General features: G+C 47.3%; 2 protein-coding genes across 8 annotated transcripts in view; one reads left to right on the top strand and one right to left on the bottom strand.

Annotated features, from left to right (window-relative positions):
- The window catches only part of DERL1 (derlin 1), a 124,874-nt gene that overhangs the window by 34,414 nt on the left and 70,148 nt on the right, over nt 1–20,312 (bottom strand). The window contains exon 9 of one of the 3 annotated variants that reach the window (XM_067711374.1): nt 11,075–11,293. The exons of the other annotated variants lie outside the window; for them this stretch is intronic. Within the exon in view, the coding sequence (XP_067567475.1) occupies nt 11,090–11,293 (204 nt within the window). The 3' untranslated portion in view covers nt 11,075–11,089. Of the gene's footprint in view, nt 1–11,074; nt 11,294–20,312 lie in introns of those variants that run through there. 3 annotated transcript variants of the gene reach the window in all.
- The window catches only part of ZHX2 (zinc fingers and homeoboxes 2), a 173,437-nt gene that overhangs the window by 144,499 nt on the left and 8,626 nt on the right, over nt 1–20,312 (top strand). For all 5 annotated transcript variants that reach the window (XM_067711371.1, XM_067711372.1, XM_067711367.1 and 2 more), the window contains one exon: nt 12,869–15,614. In XM_067711371.1, coding sequence (XP_067567472.1) covers nt 13,094–15,610 — 2,517 coding nt within the window. In that variant the 5' untranslated portion in view covers nt 12,869–13,093 and the 3' untranslated portion in view covers nt 15,611–15,614. The remainder of the gene's footprint in view (nt 1–12,868; nt 15,615–20,312) is intronic.

The following is a 20,312-nucleotide window of genomic DNA, read 5'->3' as shown; positions in this document are numbered from 1 at the left end:
ATACCTGCCCATCAGAATTCCTTCTTCTGGGGTGCAGTGCAGTGAGGACAGTGTTGTGACTTTAAAACATAAAAGAACAATCATACACACACACACACACACACACACACACACACAAAAGATCTACCCTTAATGAACTGTGGCAGAATCTGTTAACAGCTCTGTCAGAAGACCCAGCAAAGCTAAAAGCATCCTTCTGGGCTTTGATGTCTTGACAAGATGCTTCCTTTGAAAGTTCAGAGACAGTCCCGTTATTTCCTCTGACAGCCCCAGTGAAAAGCTCTGAAATCAGAAGTGGCGTCCCGCCGGAGCCTGAAGGTGTGATTCCTTGAGAGTGGCACGTGTGCCCACCCACCCTCCCCCGAGGGCCCCAGGCTCCTCCACTAACTCCAACCTCTGACCCCCCTCGGGCTAGAGACCCCGGCCACAGGGGGCCTCTGCAGTCTGACTCTTCACCTTCCCCAGAGCCTCCCTAGGGAGGTCAAGGCCTGGACATTTCCCTCATCTGACAGCCAGGCTATGTGGAAGCCACCTTGCAAACAGTTTCCAGGGGCTGATTTGACAGTTTGACCCATTCTTCCTCCCCCTGAGGGCCACAGGTCACTCCCAGGAAAGGTCAGGAAATGCTAGTGCCCTGTGTCTGGAAATGAGCAGAGTGGGGAGGAGGGAGACCAAGGGGATGACAGCAGGAAAGTGCTCACCTGGAGAGCCTTCCACCCATGCAGTGTCATCCTTACCTAGGAGTTTGTTAGAAATGCAGAATGTCAGTCCCACCCCAGACTTACTGAATCCAAATCTGTATTTTAACAAGATCACCGGGTGATTTGCCTACACTTAAAGATCTGTATCCCAACTCTACTGCTCCAGGCTGTGTGACCATGGCCACGCTCCTTAACCTCTCTGAGCTTCAGTGTCTACATAGGGTTTTTGAGAAATGAAACACTTAGCACTCGGCACATACTAAGCTTTCAGTGAATGTTCGCCATCATTGTTACCGGGAAAATGATTAAGGGAGAATCCGTTTTGCCACATTTAAACCCAAATTATCCAGCCACTCCTTGGTGGAGAAGGAAGTCCAAACTGAATGGGAGATAGTTCCAAATACAAAGTGAAGAGCCCTCAACATCTACTTAAAGAGCAAACCTAAAGACTGGAGAGAGGGATGTCTCTTAGCAGCCTGGGCCCTGACTATTGAACTTGAGGTTAAAGATGATTATTCATCTGTTTGGCTTGGGGATTACCTTCATTACTGTGCCTTCTTTTCCTGCCATCCCCACCCCCCCAAACTTATCTCCCAGACCCTGCTGCTTCCATGATCCTGCCTAAAAGGCCTTGCAACTCCTTCACCAGCAGAATGAAATCCTACCTCCTAAGCATGGCCCTTCACAATCTAGCCCAACCTGACTTGTCAGGCACTTCTGGGCTGCCCTCACGCCTGCCCTTTAGCCTCAGTCCTTGTCATTCCTCTGACATTTCCTTGCTGTTGCTGTGTCCTCTGCCTGGCAGTACTCTGTTCCTCTACTTGGAATCACTCTCATTCTCTCGGCAGGATCCAACTCCGCCTTTGGAGCCCTGTTTACCCAGGGAGGCTGTGCAGTGTGCAGAGAGAACGGCTGCAGCTTGAGTGGACTTTGTTTAAATCCCACCTCTGCCATGAACTAGTCATGTGACCTTGGGCAAGGCAATTATCCTCCCTGGCCTGGGTTCTCTCTTCCATCAATTGAGGCTAATGACCACTGCTTTGCAGGGTTGTTATGAGGGTTCATCAACAAAGTAGGGAAAATTTCAATTAATCATAGTCAAGACCGTTTTCTTTTAAGAAGAAAGTTACCTCCCCTGTGAAGCCTTTAGCATCCTTTTCCCGCCTGTCCTACACAATTAAGTTCGGCCTCCTCTGTGTTTCATAAACTCTTTCTCCTCCTTGTGTCTGCAATGTCTGAATGCTCCAGTGAGGCTTTCTCACAGAAGGAGTCCCTGGCCTCTCTGCTTAAGATCACAGGCCGCCCCACACTACCCAAAGCAATCTACAGATTTAATAGGTTCCCTATCAAATTACCTGTGGCATTTTGCACAGCACTAGAACAAATAATCCTAAAATTCATATGGAACCACAAAAGACCCAGAATTGCCAAAGCAATCCTGAGGAGAAAGAACAAAGCAGGAGGCATAACTCTCCCAGACTTCATACTATACTACAAAGCTACAGTAATCAAAACAGCATGGTATTGGTACTAAAACAGACATAGGGATCAATGGAACAGAATAGAAAGCCCAGAAGTAAGCCCACATACCTATGTTCAATTAATCTTTGACAAAGGAGGCAAGAATATAGAACGAAGAAAAAACCATCTCTTCAGCAAGCGGTGTTGGGAAATTTGGACAGCCTCATATAAATCAATGAAGTTAGAACACACCCTCATACCATACACAAAAATAAACTCAAAATGGCTTAAAGACTTAAATATAAGATATGACAGGGACTTCCCTGGTGGTCCAGTGGTTAAGACTTCGCCTTCCAATGCAGGGGGTGCAGGTTCAACCCCTGGTTGGGGAGCTAAGATCCCACATGCCTTGCTGCCAAAACACCAAAACATAAAACAGAAGCAATATTCAATAAAGACTTTAAAAAAAAATGACATGACAGGGACTTCCCTGGTGGTCCAGTGGTTAAGACTCCATGCTCCCAATGCCGGAGGCCCGGGTTCAATCCCTGGTCAAGGAACCAGATCCCACATGCCGCAACTAAGAGTTCACATGCCACAAGAGCCCGCATGCCTCAACTTAGAGTCCGCATGCTGCAGTGAAGATCCAGCGTGCCACAACTGAAAGATCCAACATGCCACAACAAAGATCCCACATGCTGCAACTAAGACTTGGATCAGCCAAATAAATAAATAAATATAAAAGTTTTTTTTAAAAAAGACATGACAACATAAAACTCTGAGAAGAGAACATAGGCAAGACATTTTCTGACATAAATCTTTTTTTTTTTTTTTTTTTTTTTTTTTTTGCGATACGCAGGCCTCTCACTGTTGTGGCCTCTCCCTTTGCAGAGCACAGGCTCCGGACGCTCAGGCTCAGTGGCCATGGCCCATGGGCCCAGCTGCTCTGCGGCATGTGGGATCTTCCCGGACCGGTGCACAAACCCATGTCCCCTGCATTGGCAGGCGGACTCTGAACCACTGTGCCACCAGGGAAGCCCTGACATAAATCTTACCAATGTTTTCTTAGGTCGGTCTCCCAAGGCAATAGAAATAAAAACAAAAATAAACAAGTGGGACCTCATCAAACTTATAAGCTTTTGCACAGCAAAGGAAACCATAAACAAAACAAAAAGACAACCTAAAGACTGAGAGAAAATATTTGCAAATGATGCAACCAACAAGGGCTTAATTTCCAAAATATACAAACAGCTCATACAACTCAATATTGAGAAGACACACAACCCAATTGAAAAATGGGCAGAAATATGAGGATATATGTATATGTATGGCTGATAACTTTGTTATAAAGCAGAAACTAACACACCATTGTAAAGCAATTAAACTCCAATAAAGATGTTTAAAAAAATAATTTAAAAAATGAAATTAAATTAAAAAAAAAAAAGAAAAATGGGCAGGGCAGAAGACCTAAATAGACATTTCTCTAAAAAAGACGTACAGATGGCCAACAGGCACATGAAAAGATACTTAACATCACTAATTATTAGAGAAATGCAAATCAAAACTACAATGAGGTACCACCTCACATCAGTCAGAATGGCCATCATCAAAATGTCTACAAATAACAAAGTCTGGAGAGGGTGTGGAGAAAAGGGAACCCTCCTACGCTGTTGGTGAGAATATAAGTTGGTGCAGCCACTATGGAAAACAGTATGGAGGTTCCTCAAAAAACTAAAAGTAGAGTTGCCATATGATCCTGCAATCCCACTCCTGGGCATATATCTGGAGAAAACCATAATTTGAAAAGATACATGCACCTCAATATTCATTGCAGCATTATTCACAATAGCCAAGACATGGAAGCAACCTAAATGTCCATTGACAGATGAATGGATAAAGAAGATGTGGTACATATATACAACGGAATACTACTCAGCCATGAAAAAGAATGAAACAATGCCATTATCAGCTACATGGATGGACCTAGAGATTATCATACTAAGTGAAATAAGTCAGAAAGAGAAAGGCAAATGCCATATGACATCGCTTATATGTGGAATTTAAAATATGACACAAATGAACTTATCTAGGAAACAGAAACAGACTCACAGATGTAGAGAACAGACTTATGGTCGCCAAGGGGGAGGGGGCATGGGGGAGGGATGGATTGGGAGTTTGGAGTTAGCAGATGCAAACTATTATATATAGAATGGATAAACAACAAGGTCATACTGCATAGCACAGGGAACTATATTCAATATCCTGTGATAAACCGTAATGGAAAAGAATATATATATATATATATACACACACACACACACACATAACTGAATCACTTTGCTGTACAGTAGAAAGTAACACAACTTTGTAAATCAACTACACTTCAATAAGATAAAATAATCATAGGTCACCTCACTTCCCACCCCATCCTCTTCTCTGCTTGACTTTTCTCCTTTGTGCTTATCAGTGTCGGCTTCTGCTTGTTTATTCGTGTGAATGTGAGCTCCACAAGAGCAGAGGTTCCTGTCTGCTCACTCCTGCATCCTCAGGACCTACAAGTGTGTCTGGCACTTGTAGGCTCTCGGACAGGATTTGAGGGCTGCACGTGGGGATCACCGTGTGCCATCGAGGGGTATTCAGATGGCCCTGCCCCGCCCAGCTGTGAAGGGCTAAATTGTGTCCCCACCCAAATTCATACATTGGAATCCCAACCCTCAGAATGTGGCTATATTTGGAGATAAGGTTTTTAAAGAGGGGATTAAGTCACCTTAAATGAAGTCCTCAGCGTGGGCCCTAGTCCAGTCTGACGGGTGTCCTCGTAAGAAGAGGAGATTAGAGATAGGCACGCACGGAAGGGAGACCATGTGAGGACACGGTGAGAAGGGGTCCATCTGCAGCCAAGCGGGTAGGCTTCAGAAGAAACGAACCCTGCAGACATCTTGGTCCCGGACTTCTAGCCTCCAGAACCGTGAGAAAAAAATTTTTGAGGTTTAAGCCGCCCAGTCTGTGCACTTTGTAATGGCGGCCCGAGCTGACTAATACACCAGCTGTGAACTCCTTGAGGACAAGAACCATGGTTTCTTCATCTTTGTATGCCCCGTATCCACAGGGTTCTGGCCCAAACCCATATTCAGTAAATAGGGTTCTAATCGAATTGCATTCCACTCACAACAGGAAGAATGATGACTGAAGAAGCACCAAGTGGTGACGGGAGAGCCCTGCACAGACATCCAGGAACGAGTTGTTCATAATTGTCTATACAGGCTGGCCACTTTCCTTATATATTATCTATTCCAAGGTGGTGTCATTTCTCACTAGTTGGGGTTTCTTTGTGGCACATAATAAATACCATAGTGGATAAAAGGAAAATCCAGTCAATCGGGGCTTCCCTGGTGGTGCAGTGGTTAAGAATCCACCTGCCAATGCAGGGGACACGGGTTCAAGCCCTGGTCCAGGAAGATCCCACATGCCGCGGAGCAACTAAGCCCGTGCGCCACAACTACTGAGCCTGCGCTCTAGAGCCCATAAGCCACAACTACTGAGCCCGTACGCCACAACTACTGAGCCTGTGCTCTACAGCCCACGAGCCACAACTACCGAAGCCCATGCGCCTAGAGCCCGTGCTCCGCAACAAGAGAAGCCACCGCGATGAGAAGCCCACGCACCGCAACGAAGAGTAGCCCCCTCTTGCCACAACTAGAGAAAGCCTGCACAAAACAACGAAGACCCAATGCAGCCAAAAATAAATAAATAAATTTATATTAAAAAAAATCCAATCAATCACAAAAACAGGCAAAGGAGGCAAGAGTCTGTACTTGGTGTTTGGGTTCCTTCTCCGTGTAACATGTACGTGTGATGCTCTTAGTTGTGCTGTGAGGGGTGGGATTCAAGACAGAAAGAGGCATGATGGAGAAGAGCCATAGAGGAAGGAAACTTCTCACCTCTCCCCTCCTTCTGGGCACCAGGATCTTAAACACAATGGTGTTTAGTTCTAATCTGCTCGGGCCACTCCCCCCAAGGGCAGGGATTGGCTCTGAGGCTCCCCACCTACCGCTCGGCCCTCAGCACAGTGGCTGGAGCAGCCTGGGGACCACTCGGTGCTGCTTTGAAGTGGAGTGTTTTCAGGTCGGTACAGAACGTGCCTGCACGCAGTTCAGACCCGCCGGGAAACTGGCCCAGGGCGAGGCCCGCGACATGGAGCCGGTCTGCTGGGATACTCACCACCCGCCACGGAAGGGACTGTGTCGGAGTTTTAACGTGCATTTTATTCATGCATTCATTTGTTTTTTATTTTTGCTAACTTGGGCAAGTGTACACCTGAACCTGAAGACTTGGCCAGAAATATGCAGCCTTCACGCCAGCGAGTAGCAGGCCTCGTGGCGCTGGTCCCCTCGCTGGTGGCTCACAGACTTTCAGAAAGACAGACGCCAAGTCTCCACTGCTCTGCAGACACTCACCCCCTTGTTGTGCTCGGATTATTCTTCCAAGGGCAGTGGTTCTTGCAGCTTCACTGGGGGGACCTTGGGAGAGGAATTCTTCAAAGGCTCACTGTTTTCTGAGCCCTCCCCACCCCTCTCTTTCCTTCCTTCATCTTCCCTTCTTTTTAATCTGCTGTGGTTTTCACCCCTGGTTGCCAAATACGTTTTAGAAGATACCGTCTATTCTGAACCACAGTTCTTAGAACATCAAAAAGCTTTTAGGATATTTCACCACAAATTTGGCTCATTTCTTGGCCTCACTTGTCAACAGATTTAAATAATTCTAGATAAAGGAGTTTCTATGAAAAAGTCTCTGCTCTCCCCTGCACCTATTCCTGCCCAATTTCTTTGTTCTGCAAAAGAAAAGTCGTCTTCTGCTCCCTCTCTTTTAAAAATCATAATTCAAAGGCCCAGGCCTCTTGGATAGGCGGCAAAGATTTGGCCATGTTCTGCTACGTCAGTGGTAACCCCTACAGAACTGTAGGACCTCCTTTCCCTTACCGAGTTCCTCCGCTCATAGAAGCCCTCGTGCACACTCACACACATTCACACGTGCACACACACACGTGCACATACGTGCAGGTGCAGGCTTGTGCGCATGCACACACAACACGTGCAACATGTGCACATACGTGCAAGTGCAGGCATGTTCGTGTGTGCGCGCACACACGTGCAATGTACATGCACGCAATACACGTGCACGCACCCACATCACTGAGCGTCCACGAGAGATGTTCCCGTACATCACTGGTCTGCATCAGCAGCAGTTCCCTCAGGGTAGCCACTCTGCAGTTAATTTAACGTTCAGCCAGTCTTTATGGAAAGCATACTGGGGACCAAATACCGCTCTAGGTTCCGGGGAAATCACAGTGAAGAGTTCCTGCCTTTGTGGAGTTTATATTCTAGAACAGCGCCGTCCGGTAGAACATCCCTCAATGAGAGCGATGGCCCGCATTGCTTAATACAGTAGCCACCAGCCACATGCAGCTACTGAGCACTCGGAATGTGCCTGGTGCAACTGAAAACGGATCTTAGATTTTATTTAATTTTAATTAATGTAAATGTAAAGAGGCACATGTGGCCAGTGGCTGCTGTATTAGGAGATGGGTAGATACTCTCTCCTGCCTCTTCCTTTAACCACAAAAATATATAAGTAAATTTTGAATATTAAAAAGTGCTATGCAGGGAACTATACTCAATATCTTATAAAAACCTATAATAGAAAAGAATCTGAAAAGGAATATATATATATATATTGGGTTGGCCAAAAAGTTTGTTTGGGTTTTTCTGTAAGATCTTACGGAAAAACCCTATATATATATATATATATATATATATATATATATATATATATATATATCTGTATAACTGAACAATTTTGCTGTACACCTGAAACTAACACAACATTGTAAATCAGTTATATCTCAATGACTATATATATATATATATATATATATATATATGGTGCTATGAAGAAAGCAAAGCAGGGAGAGAGTGACTGGGGAACTGGGAGAGGCAGTATTTTACATGGAATGGTGGTCGGGAAAGGCCTCTCTGTGGAAGGGTGACTTTCACATGGAGCCGTGAAAAACGAGGAGCTCTAGGAGTGGACTTCCTGGCAAAGGCCCTGTGATGGAAGGGATACACCTGTTCCAGCAGCCGGAGTGATGGGGCAAGTGGGGAGGGGAGCAGGGACCAGAACGGGCCGGGGTTGGAGTTCACTCTGATGGGACCCAAGAGAGGGCTTCATGCAGAACAGTGTCCTAAACTGATTCCTACCTTAAAATCTCCCTCTGCATGACTATCATCAAAAAGAATACAAATAACGAATGTTGGCAGGGATATGAAGAAAAGGGAACCCTCATGCACTGTTGGTGGGAATGTAAATTGGTGCAGCCACTGTGGAGAATGGTATGGATGTTCCTCAAAAACTAAAAATAGAACTACCATATGACCCAGCAATTCCACTCCTGCGTATATTTTGTAAAAAAAAAAAAAAGTACTAATTTGAAAAGATATATGCACCCCAGTGTTCATAGCAGCATTATTTACAATAGCCAAGATATGGAAGCAACCTATGTGTCCATCAACAGATAAATGGATAAAGAAGATGTGATACACACACACACACACACACACACACACACACACACACAATGGAATACTACTCAGCCTTAAAAAGAATGAAATTTTACCATTTGCAACACCATGGATGGATTTGGAGGGTATTGTGCTCAGTGAAGTAAGCCAGACAGAGAAAGACAAACACAAATCACTTATATGTAGAATCTAAAAAGTACAACAAACTAGTGAGTATAACGAAAAAGAAGCAGACTCGGGCTTCCCTGGTGGCGCAATGGTTGAGAGTCCGCCTGCCGATGCAGGGGACACGGGTTCGTGCCCCGGTCCGGGAAGATCCCACGTGCCGCGGAGCGGCTGGGCCCGTGAGCCATGGCCGCTGAGCCTGCGCGTCCAGAGCCTGTGCCCCGCAACGGGAGAGGCCACAGCAGTGAGAGGCCCGCGTACCGCAAAAAAAAAAAAAAAAAAAAAGAAGCAGACTCACAGAGAACAAACCAGTGGTTACCGGTGGGGAGAGGGAAGGGGGAGGGGCAAGATAGGAGGAGAGGATTAAGAGGTACAAACTGTTAGTCATAAAATAAGCTACAAGGATATATTGTACGCCATGAGGAATACAGCAAATATTTTGTAGTACTATAAATGGAGTATAACTGTTTTTTTTACAAGTTTTGTGTGTGTGTGTGCGGTACGCAGGCCTCTCACTGTTGTGGCCTCTCCCGTTCCGGAGCACAGGCTCCGGACGCGCAGGCTCAGTGGCCATGGCTCACGGGCCCAGCCGCTCTGCGGCACGTGGGATCTTCCCAGACCAGGGCTCGAACCCTTGTCCCCTGCATCGGCAGGCGGACTCTCAACCACTGCACCACCAGGGAAGCCCCCTGGAGTATAACTTTTAAAAACTGTGAATCACTACATTGTATACCTGTAATTTATATAATATTATACACCAACTATACTTCGATTTTTAAAAAACCTTTAGAGATTAAAAATAACATTTAATTGCTTTTCAGTACCAAAATGAATTTCAAACCATAAATAAAGCCCATCAAGAAGCAGAAAGAAAATCCCTGTGCTGCTCTAGAGAGGAAGTAAGCAGGAGGCCTGTGGAGGCTTCCAGACGGGAGATGGAAGTGGTCCGATACTGGGTTTATTTTGAAGACAGAGTCAACAGGATCGCTGATGGACTAATTTGGGGGTGAGGTAAAGAGGATTTTGGCCTGAGTGTGCCATAGAGATGGAGATGAAGAGCTGTAGACATGGTGGGGGGGTGGGCAGGACCCATGTTTGAGGGGGAAAATCAAGAGTCTGATGTTCGGCTAAACATGTCAATTTGGGTGTTGTCAGCAAAAAGACACAGCTCCCCTCTGCTCTGCTGTGCCCATCTCCTGTCCTCACCAGTGCCCTGAGGGACCCTTACCCACTGCTGATGAAATTGCCCAGCATCACTTTGTTATAAAGCAGAAACTAACACACAATTGTAAAGCAATTATACTCCAATAAAGGTGTTTAAAAAAAGAAAGAAAGAAAGAAATTGCCCAGCATGAAAATGCCTCAGAGTGGCCATTTCTGGGTTCACAGGGGAGGGATGCCCCTCCCCCGAGTCCTGCACAGGTTTGTCACCTGACCCCCTAAGCAGATAAGTGGGGCCCCAAGTCCCAGGGGGTTGCTCTTGAAAATAAGTCCATTAATTCTTCCTTGAGCCCTCTCTTCGGTGGAACTCAAACCTAGGCCAGTGGGAGGGACGGGAGAGGATATGCTATCCCCTCCATCCCCTTGCCCCGGATGTCATGTCGGCTACCCCTGTTTCCAAACACACAATGAAAGGCCGTCCTCTATGGAAGCCCATGCCTTTAGACACTCAGCGTGGCCCAGCCCATCACTTCCCCTGTGGGGTTCTGTTAACATAACCTACCTTACAATAAGCAAATTGTTCCTGTACTCCTAAATTAATATTTGTTTAATGCAATTCCAATCAACATTCTAACAGAATTTTATTTTGCAGATGATTCTGATTCATGAGAACTGATTTACATTAATAGGTGATCAGAATAACCCAGACTTATTTGGCAAAAGAAGAATGATAAAGAGAAACTCACTCTACCAGATGTTAAAACATGCTCTAATCTACAAAAAAAAATTTAAGTGAAGCAGAAGTGTAAGGCTCAAGAGCTAGATAAGAGGTACAGAACAGATAATCCAGAAACACCCTAGTATACAGAAAAATTTAATGTATGGCCAAGGTGGCTTCACAAATTAGTGAGAAATAAATAACACTATACATGCTATTGAGATAATTGATAACTTTCAAGAAAAATGGTTAGAATTGTATCTCACAGCTTACCCCAAGATCAGTTCGGTTCAAGTCCAGACAAGTTATATGTAAAAAATAAAGCCAAGCGCTTCCCTGGTGGCGCAGTGGTTGAGAGTCCGCCTGCTGATGCAGGGGACACGGGTTCGTGCCCTGGTCCAGGAAGAGCCCACATGCCGCGGAGCGGCTGGGCCCGTGAGCCATGGCCGCTGAGCCTGCGCGTCCGGAGCCTGTGCTCCGCAATGGGAGAGGCCACAACAGTGAGAGGCCTGCATAACGCAAAAAAAATAAAATAAAATAAAGCCAAAACACTCTAAGAAAACATAGAATAATAGGTCTCAGCTATCAAAGCAGGGAATCACCTTCTAAATGTAAAATCACAATGAAAGAAACCACAAGAGGAAAAGACTGATAAATTTGCCGTTTAAAAATGAAAAATTTCTCCCTGTAAAACATGAAAAAATACCATATGCAAAACTAAAAGGTAAATGACAGACTGGAAAATTTTTGCAACAAATATAGAAAGGTACTAATGTTTTTAATATAGAGAGAACTCATAAATTAATAATAAAACCACTGGGCATCACAATATAAAAATGACATAGGGACTTTCCTGGTGATCCAGTGGGTAAGACCCTGCACTCCCAATGCAGGGGCCCTGGGTTCGATCCCTGGTCAGGGAGCTAGATCCCGCATGCATGCTGCAACTTAAAAGTCCGCATGCCACAACTAAAGATCCCACGTGCCACAACTAAGACCCGGCACAGCCAAAATAATTAATTAATTGATTGATTTTAAAAAATAATAATAAAGTATGTTTTTTTAAAATGGCATAAATCCACAATTCACAAAAGAATACAAATGGCAAGTGAATCTTTGAAAACTGTTCACCCTTATTAGCAATCAAGAGAAGCACCAAAGCATATTAAAGCAGTTTTCCCGTATCTAATTGGCCAGGCTTTTTCATGGTAATATTTCATGTAAGCTAAGTGGTGAGTCGGGCACTCATTCACTGCCTGCGAAAAGGCCAAATGATGCAAAAACTTGGCCATATGAGTCAAGAGAATGTAAAATGTTGACCTCCTTTGACCCAGTGCTTTCACTTCAGAAATAAGGACTAAGAGTATTGACTACAATGTTGTCAGAAGAGCCAAAAATTAGGAATAAATGTCCAACAAAAGTCCAATGGCTAATTACATCATGTATGGTATATCCCTACAATGTAATGTCATGCAGCCATTTCTTAATCATGCTTTTGCTCAAAGTTTGTGAAAATGGGAAATGTTCAAGTGAAATGAAGGAACTACGATATTTGGGGTGATGTTTTTCTTTTTTATACTTTGATGCTTTTTCTGGATTTTCTATAGTGGTTTTACCTTTATGTTAATAAACGAAACATTCATATCCATCTTCTAACTCCTATATAAATTCCACTCGCCAGCCCCAGGCAAGCATCTTGCTTCTGATGTACCGTCCATAAAAGCGGCTTGCGAACCCAGCCAACACTCACTGCAAGGTGCCCTCCAGCACCCTACCCACCACTTCATAAGATCTCAGTGCCCTTGTTGCTTTTCTGTATCCCTTGGTCTCTAAACATGAATGAGTGACCTGCATCCTCATTTGCTTGCTCTGGGCCCGTCCCCACTGCCCTTCCCAGAGAATGGAAGAGAAGAAAAATGTGATCTTTCACGTTTAGGAGTACCCACTCTCACACCATCTGTGCGCACCTGGGTATTTGCTTTGGGTGCCAGTTGGGCTGGGTCATGGGAGCAACTTAGAAAGAAATGCTAGTTCCTTTTGCCCTGTGAGGAAACACTGACACTCTCTTTGTTCTTGTCCCACAGGTATGATGCTGCCTCTTGTGTTTAGCCATTGGAACAGTTACAATCTTCTGCACTGAAATCATTCTGGAAACTCAAGCACCAGACTTCAGCGTTCAAGTGAAGCCAAAGCCATTGGAGCGGGGCATAAAGCCAAAAGCCTTTTATCTTAGTAGTTCCAAAACTTTCACTGCCCCTTCCCTACCCGCCCCCGTCCCCCCAATAAGCCATTGCACACAGACAGACAGCATGGCGAGCAAACGAAAATCCACAACCCCGTGCATGGTTCGGACATCACAAGTAGTAGAACAAGACGTGCCCGAGGAAGGAGACAGGGCCAAAGAGAAAGGAATCGGCACGCCACAGCCCGAAATGGCCAAGGACGCTTGGGCAGCAGAACCTGAAAACTCTTCCAAAGAAAATGAAGTGATAGAGGTGAAGTCTACAGGGGAAAATCAATCCAAAAAACTCCAAGGTGGTTATGAATGCAAATACTGCCCCTACTCCACGCAAAACCTGAACGAGTTCACGGAGCACGTTGACACGCAGCACCCCAACGTGATTCTCAACCCGCTCTACGTGTGTGCCGAATGTAACTTCACAACCAAAAAGTACGACTCCTTGTCTGACCACAACTCCAAGTTCCACCCCGGGGAGACCAACTTCAAGCTGAAACTCATTAAGCGCAACAATCAGACCGTCCTGGAGCAGTCCATCGATGCCACGAACCACGTCGTGTCCCTCACCACCAGCGGCCCCGGGAGCGGCGACAATGACCCCGGGATCTCGGTGAGTAAAACCCCCATCATGAAGCCAGGGAAACCGAAAGCCGACGCCAAGAAGGTGCCCAAGAAGCCAGAGGAGGCTGCCCCCGAGAACCACGTGGAAGGGACCACCCGCCTGGTGACAGACGCGGCCGAGATCCTCTCAAGACTCGGGGGCGTGGAGCTCCTCCAGGACACCTTAGGACACGTTATGCCTTCTGTCCAGCTCCCACCAAATATCAACCTTGTCCCCAAGGTCCCCGTGCCGCTGAACACTACCAAATACAACTCTGCCCTGGACACCAACGCCACCATGATCAACTCCTTCAACAAGTTCCCTTACCCAACGCAGGCTGAGCTGTCCTGGCTCACAGCTGCTTCCAAACACCCGGAAGAGCACATCAGAATCTGGTTTGCCACCCAGCGCTTAAAGCATGGCATCAGCTGGTCCCCGGAGGAGGTGGAAGAGGCCCGGAAGAAGATGTTTAATGGCACCATCCAGTCGGTGCCCCCAACGATCACTGTGCTGCCCGCCCAGTTGGCCCCCACCAAGATGTCACAGCCCATCCTCCAGACAGCGCTTCCGTGCCAGATCCTCGGCCAGACCAGCCTCGTGCTGACTCAGGTGACCAGCGGGCCGACGACCGTCTCTTGCTCCCCCATCACGCTCGCCGTGGCCGGAGTGACCAACCACGGCCAGAAGAGACCTCTGGCGACGCCCCAAACTGCCCCCGAGCCCAAGCGCCCACACATCGCTCAAGTGCCAGAGCCTCCGCCCAAGGTGGCCAACCCTTCGCTGACCCCGGCCAGCGACCGCAAGAAGACGAAGGAGCAGATCGCGCACCTCAAGGCGAGCTTCCTCCAGAGCCAGTTCCCCGACGATGCTGAGGTCTACCGGCTCATCGAGGTGACCGGCCTCGCCAGGAGCGAGATCAAGAAGTGGTTCAGCGACCACCGGTATCGGTGTCAAAGGGGCATCGTCCACATCACCAGCGAATCCCTTGCCAAAGACCAGCTGGCCATCGCGGCTTCCCGACACGGCCGCACTCACCACGCGTACCCAGACTTTGCCCCGCAGAAGTTCAAAGAGAAAAGCCAAGGTCAGGTGAAAATCCTGGAAGACAGCTTTCTGAAAAGCTCTTTCCCGACCCAAGCAGAACTGGACAGGCTAAGAGTGGAGACCAAGCTGAGCAGGAGAGAGATTGACTCCTGGTTCTTGGAGAGGCGGAAGCTTCGGGACAGCATGGAACAGGCCGTCCTGGATTCCATGGGGTCCAGCAAGAAAGGCCCAGACTCGGTGGCCCCCAATGGTGCTCTGTCTCGACTCGACCAGTTCTCCAGCGCCCAGGTGCCCGGTTCTTTGCCCAGCCCTTCACCAGCAATTACAAAAAATCAAGAACAGGTTCATCTCCTGAGGAGCACGTTTGCAAGAACCCAGTGGCCAACCCCCCAGGAGTATGACCAGCTGGCGGCAAAGACCGGCCTGGTCCGAACTGAAATCGTGCGTTGGTTCAAGGAGAACAGATGCTTGCTAAAAACTGGAACTTTAAAGTGGCTGGAGCGGTACCAGCAGCGGCACGTGGCGGATGATCATGGCTACGACGCTCCATCGAGGAGGGCAGCAAAAGCCGTCATCGCCGAGAGCTCGAAGAACGGGAGCGAGGGCGGTCCACAGTATCACAAGGACCCCAAAAAGCTCTGCAAAGAGGACTTGGAGAAGCTGGGCCCCAGGATGAAAGCAGGCGGCGAGCAAGCAAGAGACGGTTTGCTGGCAAAGCCCTCGGAGGCCACCTCGGACAGATCAGAGGGCAACAGTCGGGACGGCCAGGGCAGCGACGAGAATGAGGAATCAGGCATCGTGGATTGGGTGGAGGTGACGGTCGGAGAGGAGGACGCCGTCTCAGACAGGTCGGACAGCTGGAGTCAGACGGCAGCAGAAGGTGCGCCGGAACTGGCCGACTCGGACTCCGACAGCGTCCCTGCTGAGGCCAGCCAGGCCTAGACAGGTAACGCCACCTGTCCCCCCGGGAGCCAGGGCAGGAGGCTGGGTTTCTTTCTTTCTATTGGCAGAGTCGATACAGGTGTTGGGTACAGAGATATGGACACAGATCATGGGTTCTTCCTTCAAGCTCTTTTAAGACAAAGGAAGAAGAATAGGTGTTGCTAGATTTTATGTTTTTATTTGCAAGGTAGTGCTGATAGGTGACAGCATCACTGCCTGTGGCCTTTGGGGCGTCCATCCGTTCTAAAGTCTAGTAACAAGGTAACACAACACAAGGCCTGTTTTGTGTTCACTGGTGTAAGAGACAAACATGAAAGGATATGTCTTTTTCTTTTCTTTTTGGATTTTTTAAAGAATAAGTGTCTACGTTTACTGAATAAAAATTTGGGATTGTTTCCTTTAACCTGAAAGGTTTTGAAAGTACCTGGTATTTACCTCGCCGCGGCTAAAGGAAGGTGCGCCCATGTATGTCTCATTAAGTAACCCCGCTTGTTGCTGTGCTGATGGGGTCCCCAGAGCCCCTTCAAATCTGGAAGAGACTGGTGTAAATTAGGTCTGTGGAGCCACAAAAGCCTGGGAGGGGAGGTTACCATGGTCACTAATGGCCATGTCATCCGCAAAACGGGACGTGCCACCCAAGCCCTTGGTGTTTGTGCTTCACCAGAGGTCTGTGCAAATCAGGGCCTGAAGCATGGCAGCTTTCTTGATGGTACGTTTAGAAAAGGGGGCGGGGTGGGGGGGGATGGTAGAGAGAGGGATACAGGAGGGAAAGGTCTACCTTGGCCAAAGCCGAAGTATGCCAAGGGCAGCTTAGAACCAGGAGGGAGATGCACGATTTACAATCTGCCCGGCTTGGCTTCTCCAGAGGTCACTTAAAAGGCAATGGAAGCCCCGCGCCACCACCATGTCACCTTTAAACATAGTGAAAGGTAAAAAACCTCTAGAAAGATTGATAAGGTCCCCAAGGGAGCCCTGGAAACTACCATACCTTTTTATTTATGAACTCGGACAACTTTGGCCAGCCATGTCCCTCATTAATTCATTTATTCAGTAATAAAACGAGGCACCTGGCAAATAAATAAAGTCCTCTAGAAACCTTATTTTAGCCGGTTCCATCAGCTATTAAAAGAGCAATTTAATGAGCAGCCAATCACAGAATGCCATCAAGTCTTTCTCCTCCAACTTTGCAGGAGGAAGTGGTAACAGGTTGCGGGTGAGGAAGGTGAGCTAGTGATAGGAGGGGTTAAAGGGCATTACGCATCGCACCAACCACCCGCCTCCACCCGGCTACAACGGTTTCAACCTCCCTCTAACCATTTTCTTGCTTCTTATAAGAATCTACCAGGGACTACCCTGGCAGTCCAGTGGTTAAGACTTTGCCTTCCAATGCAGGGGGTGCGGGTTCGATCCCTGGTCGGCGAGCTGAGATCCCACATGCCTCACTGGCCAAAAAACCAAAACATAAAACAGAAGCAATTTGTAACAAATTCAATTTTAAAAAAGGACCCTACCAAACCAGCCCATATCCCCCTTGTTGAAATGAAGGAGCAATTTTTTTTTTTGTCCAATCAGATTCTGCCTGAAAGCTCCTAGTTTGCCCCATCTTCCATCCCAGATTGTTCTGATGCATAAACATAAGTCTACGTGATTGCTTTTTCCACCTACCACACAGTAGACAGTTGGGTTCAATTCAATTCAACAAATACGTCCTGAGCGCCTGCTGTATGTGGGCGAATGTGCTAGGCACTAGAGAGGACAGGATGAAGAAGATAGAGTCCTCCTTCACCTAGAGCTCAGTCAGACCAACAAGAAGGGAAATTGCTCTTCCTTTATTCGCCAGGGTGCTCCGTGGCATGATGGAGACATGCACGCAGGAGGGGCACCCAGGCTGGAAGTCAGGGAAGGCTTCCTGGAGGAAGGGACAGCTGACTCAGGAGCTAGCCAAGTGCACAGACAAGGAAAAGAATGTTTCAAGTGGAAGGAAGAGCCAAGCAAGGGTCCAGAGACAAGAAAAGGAATGGTGCAGCTGAGGAACCAAAAGAGGTTTGGCATAGCCAGAAAGTTGAGAAGAGGCAAACTAAAAGAAAACCTGATGGCTTTCCACAGCAGGCAAAAGTTATTCTGAACCAGTTGTGTTTGCTCAATTTGGATATAAAGATGCTAATTGTTCCTGTGTCCAGAGTGAGCTCTGGATGCATATCGCTGAGTGGGAGGTATCTAGGGATGGCAGCCCCCCAGAGGCCCCCAAGGCCACCTGTCCCCATCTTTTCTCTCCCAAACTATACCAACACCAACAGTTGACAGCGCCCATCTGAGTTGGTTGCCACTGTGCTTGACCCCCACTTGAGGCCCAAGAGAAGGAGAAGGGGGAAGAAATGCTGAAACCATAAAGAGAAGCTTTGGGGAGGGAGGGAGGGAGGGAGGAAAGAAGGAAGGAACGGAGGGAGGGAGGGAGGGAGGGAGGGAGGGAGGGAGGGAGGGAGGGAGGGAGGAAGGAAGGAAGGAAGGAAGGAAGGAAGGAAGGAAGGAAGGAAGGAAGGAAGGAAGGAAAGAAGGAAGGAAGGAAGGAAGGAAGCCAGGCCTCCTGAGTTCAGAGACTGAGCTGGGCGCTGTGGCCACAGATGGTCTCATTCAATTCTCCTAGCGGCCCTGAGAGGTAAGCTTCTCTATATTTTTATAAAACCAGAAACTGAGACTCAGAAACCAAGGAACTTATCCACATTCTCCCAGCCAGCACCTCGGTTTCACTCCGGAGCCTTCGTTCTTCCTACTGCCGTTTCTGCCTCTTTATTTCTGACAGAAATTCCCCATTTCTGATTGATAGCACCTCCCACCCCTGACCCGCTCCTGTGGCGGCAGATACGTAGGGTTTTTAGAGTTGACTTTTGAATTAACATCAAATAATTCAGAGATGCAGGAACTAGTCAAGTCCCCCGAAAAAACCGGAACACCCGGGAACCGCTCTTTTATGTTTATTTATGGCGAACGCCACAAGTGTGTGCTAGAAAACATTCCTAAACAACATGCTAAGATCCACTCAACACCTGTGACATCCGATATCCCTAATGGGCCTCCTGATACTTTTCAGGTGCCACTGAATTGAGAAAGGGGCCGCCGTCTCTGTGCCGGTGGCGGCAGCCAAAAGTTCTCCCAAGTCCCGACAGAGGCACCCCTTCAAGGAAGCTTCCAACCTCGAGGGGAAAAAACCTCTCCAAATACTTCACAGCTTTTATGAACCAAACACATGGTTCTCTTGAAATTCATAAATATTCAGTGATGTCTTTATTTAAACACATATTTATTTAGGAACCTGCAGTTGAGTGCAGTTGCCACACATATAATAATCCTGGGAATGATGCATGGTTTTGATTTCATGAAAGGTGTTATGTGATGCACATATGAGAGAGAGAGAGAGTGAGAAAAAACTTGGGTAAGCAGCTGGGCGCTGATTCTAGGATGGGATTTCCTCTGTGGGAGCGAAGCGTACCCACCCCGACCAATTCCTCTGGCTGAAGCTTGGAAAGGCTCAGGACAGTATTTGAATGTCCAGGCTCACCCTGGCCGTGAGATTAGACACAAAGATAAGGAATCCTTCCCAAGCCTTGAACTGGGGCATCTTGATTCAGTCTCTGGGTCCAAACAATTATCGAGCCATCCACTGAGAGATCTGTCCTGGTAAGAGGCCAAAAAATAAACTCCTCCTTTCCTAAAAATGAGTCAGAATACTTGAGCCAGAGAATGTCAGACATATGCCTTGATGGTTGGCCAAACGAAATTGCCCGGCTCTGCTACCACGAAGCATTTCCATTTATTTGTATATGCCATGTGTTCAGCATTCTTCCCAGCACATCTATTAAGTCATTTACACTTCATGACAACCTTCTGAGAGAGGTACGGCTCGTTCCCCATTTTACAGAGGGCCAAACGGAGGCTCAGAGATGCTTGCCCTGGGTTGCTCAGCTAGCGGCTGGTGGAGCCTGGAGGCCCCCTCTCATCCGTCAGGTCACTGCCTGACCCAACCACCGTGGCCCACCACCTTGCCAACAGTGGCACCGCCATCACCGCCCAGGCTGGACCAATAGGACATGGTCATTTCTTAATTCTATGTGGAGTGGGAACTAATACACAACTATTCACTACTTTGCTGCCTCCTGATTTCTGACAGTTTCCATCTCCTGAGAATTAGGGATGGCTTTGGGGAAGAGGGAAATCTGTGAAATGTCAGAAAAAAAATATTTTCCATAGTTCAGCTTGCTTAAAATATTCAAGGCTGCCAACATTGGATCCTGGCTACAATTTAAGATCTAGGATAGGTATACCCCCATCATCTGTTCAGATTAGCCGTCCAAATACAGATATGTGAATGGATGGATGGATAAATGAAAATGTCGTAATTAACTATTTCCCTGTCTCTCCGCAATCAGACCCTTAAAGGCAGGCATCATAGGCCATTAATCTCTGAATCCCCCAGTGCCTGATTCAGAACAGATGCTTAACAGCAGTTTATCGAACCAACCTGAGAATTAACAAAGATAGTTGGCTTCCAGTTATCCAGGATCTGGTACCTCAGTCCTTTGCTTCTCCTCATTTTTTTTTTTTTTCTATCACTCTCTAGTCCCATCAGATGACAGCCATCAGGGGAGAGGAACTGGGGACAAACTGCTTTCCCTGTGCGTGGGCAGCTTGAGGGAAAGGTCTGTTG

This window comes from Pseudorca crassidens, chromosome 17, assembly GCF_039906515.1.
Source record: "Pseudorca crassidens isolate mPseCra1 chromosome 17, mPseCra1.hap1, whole genome shotgun sequence".
Taxonomy (NCBI): Eukaryota; Metazoa; Chordata; class Mammalia; order Artiodactyla; family Delphinidae; genus Pseudorca; species Pseudorca crassidens.
The sequence above is the reverse complement of the archived record's forward strand: the minus strand, read 5'-3'. Positions and strand labels throughout refer to the sequence as shown.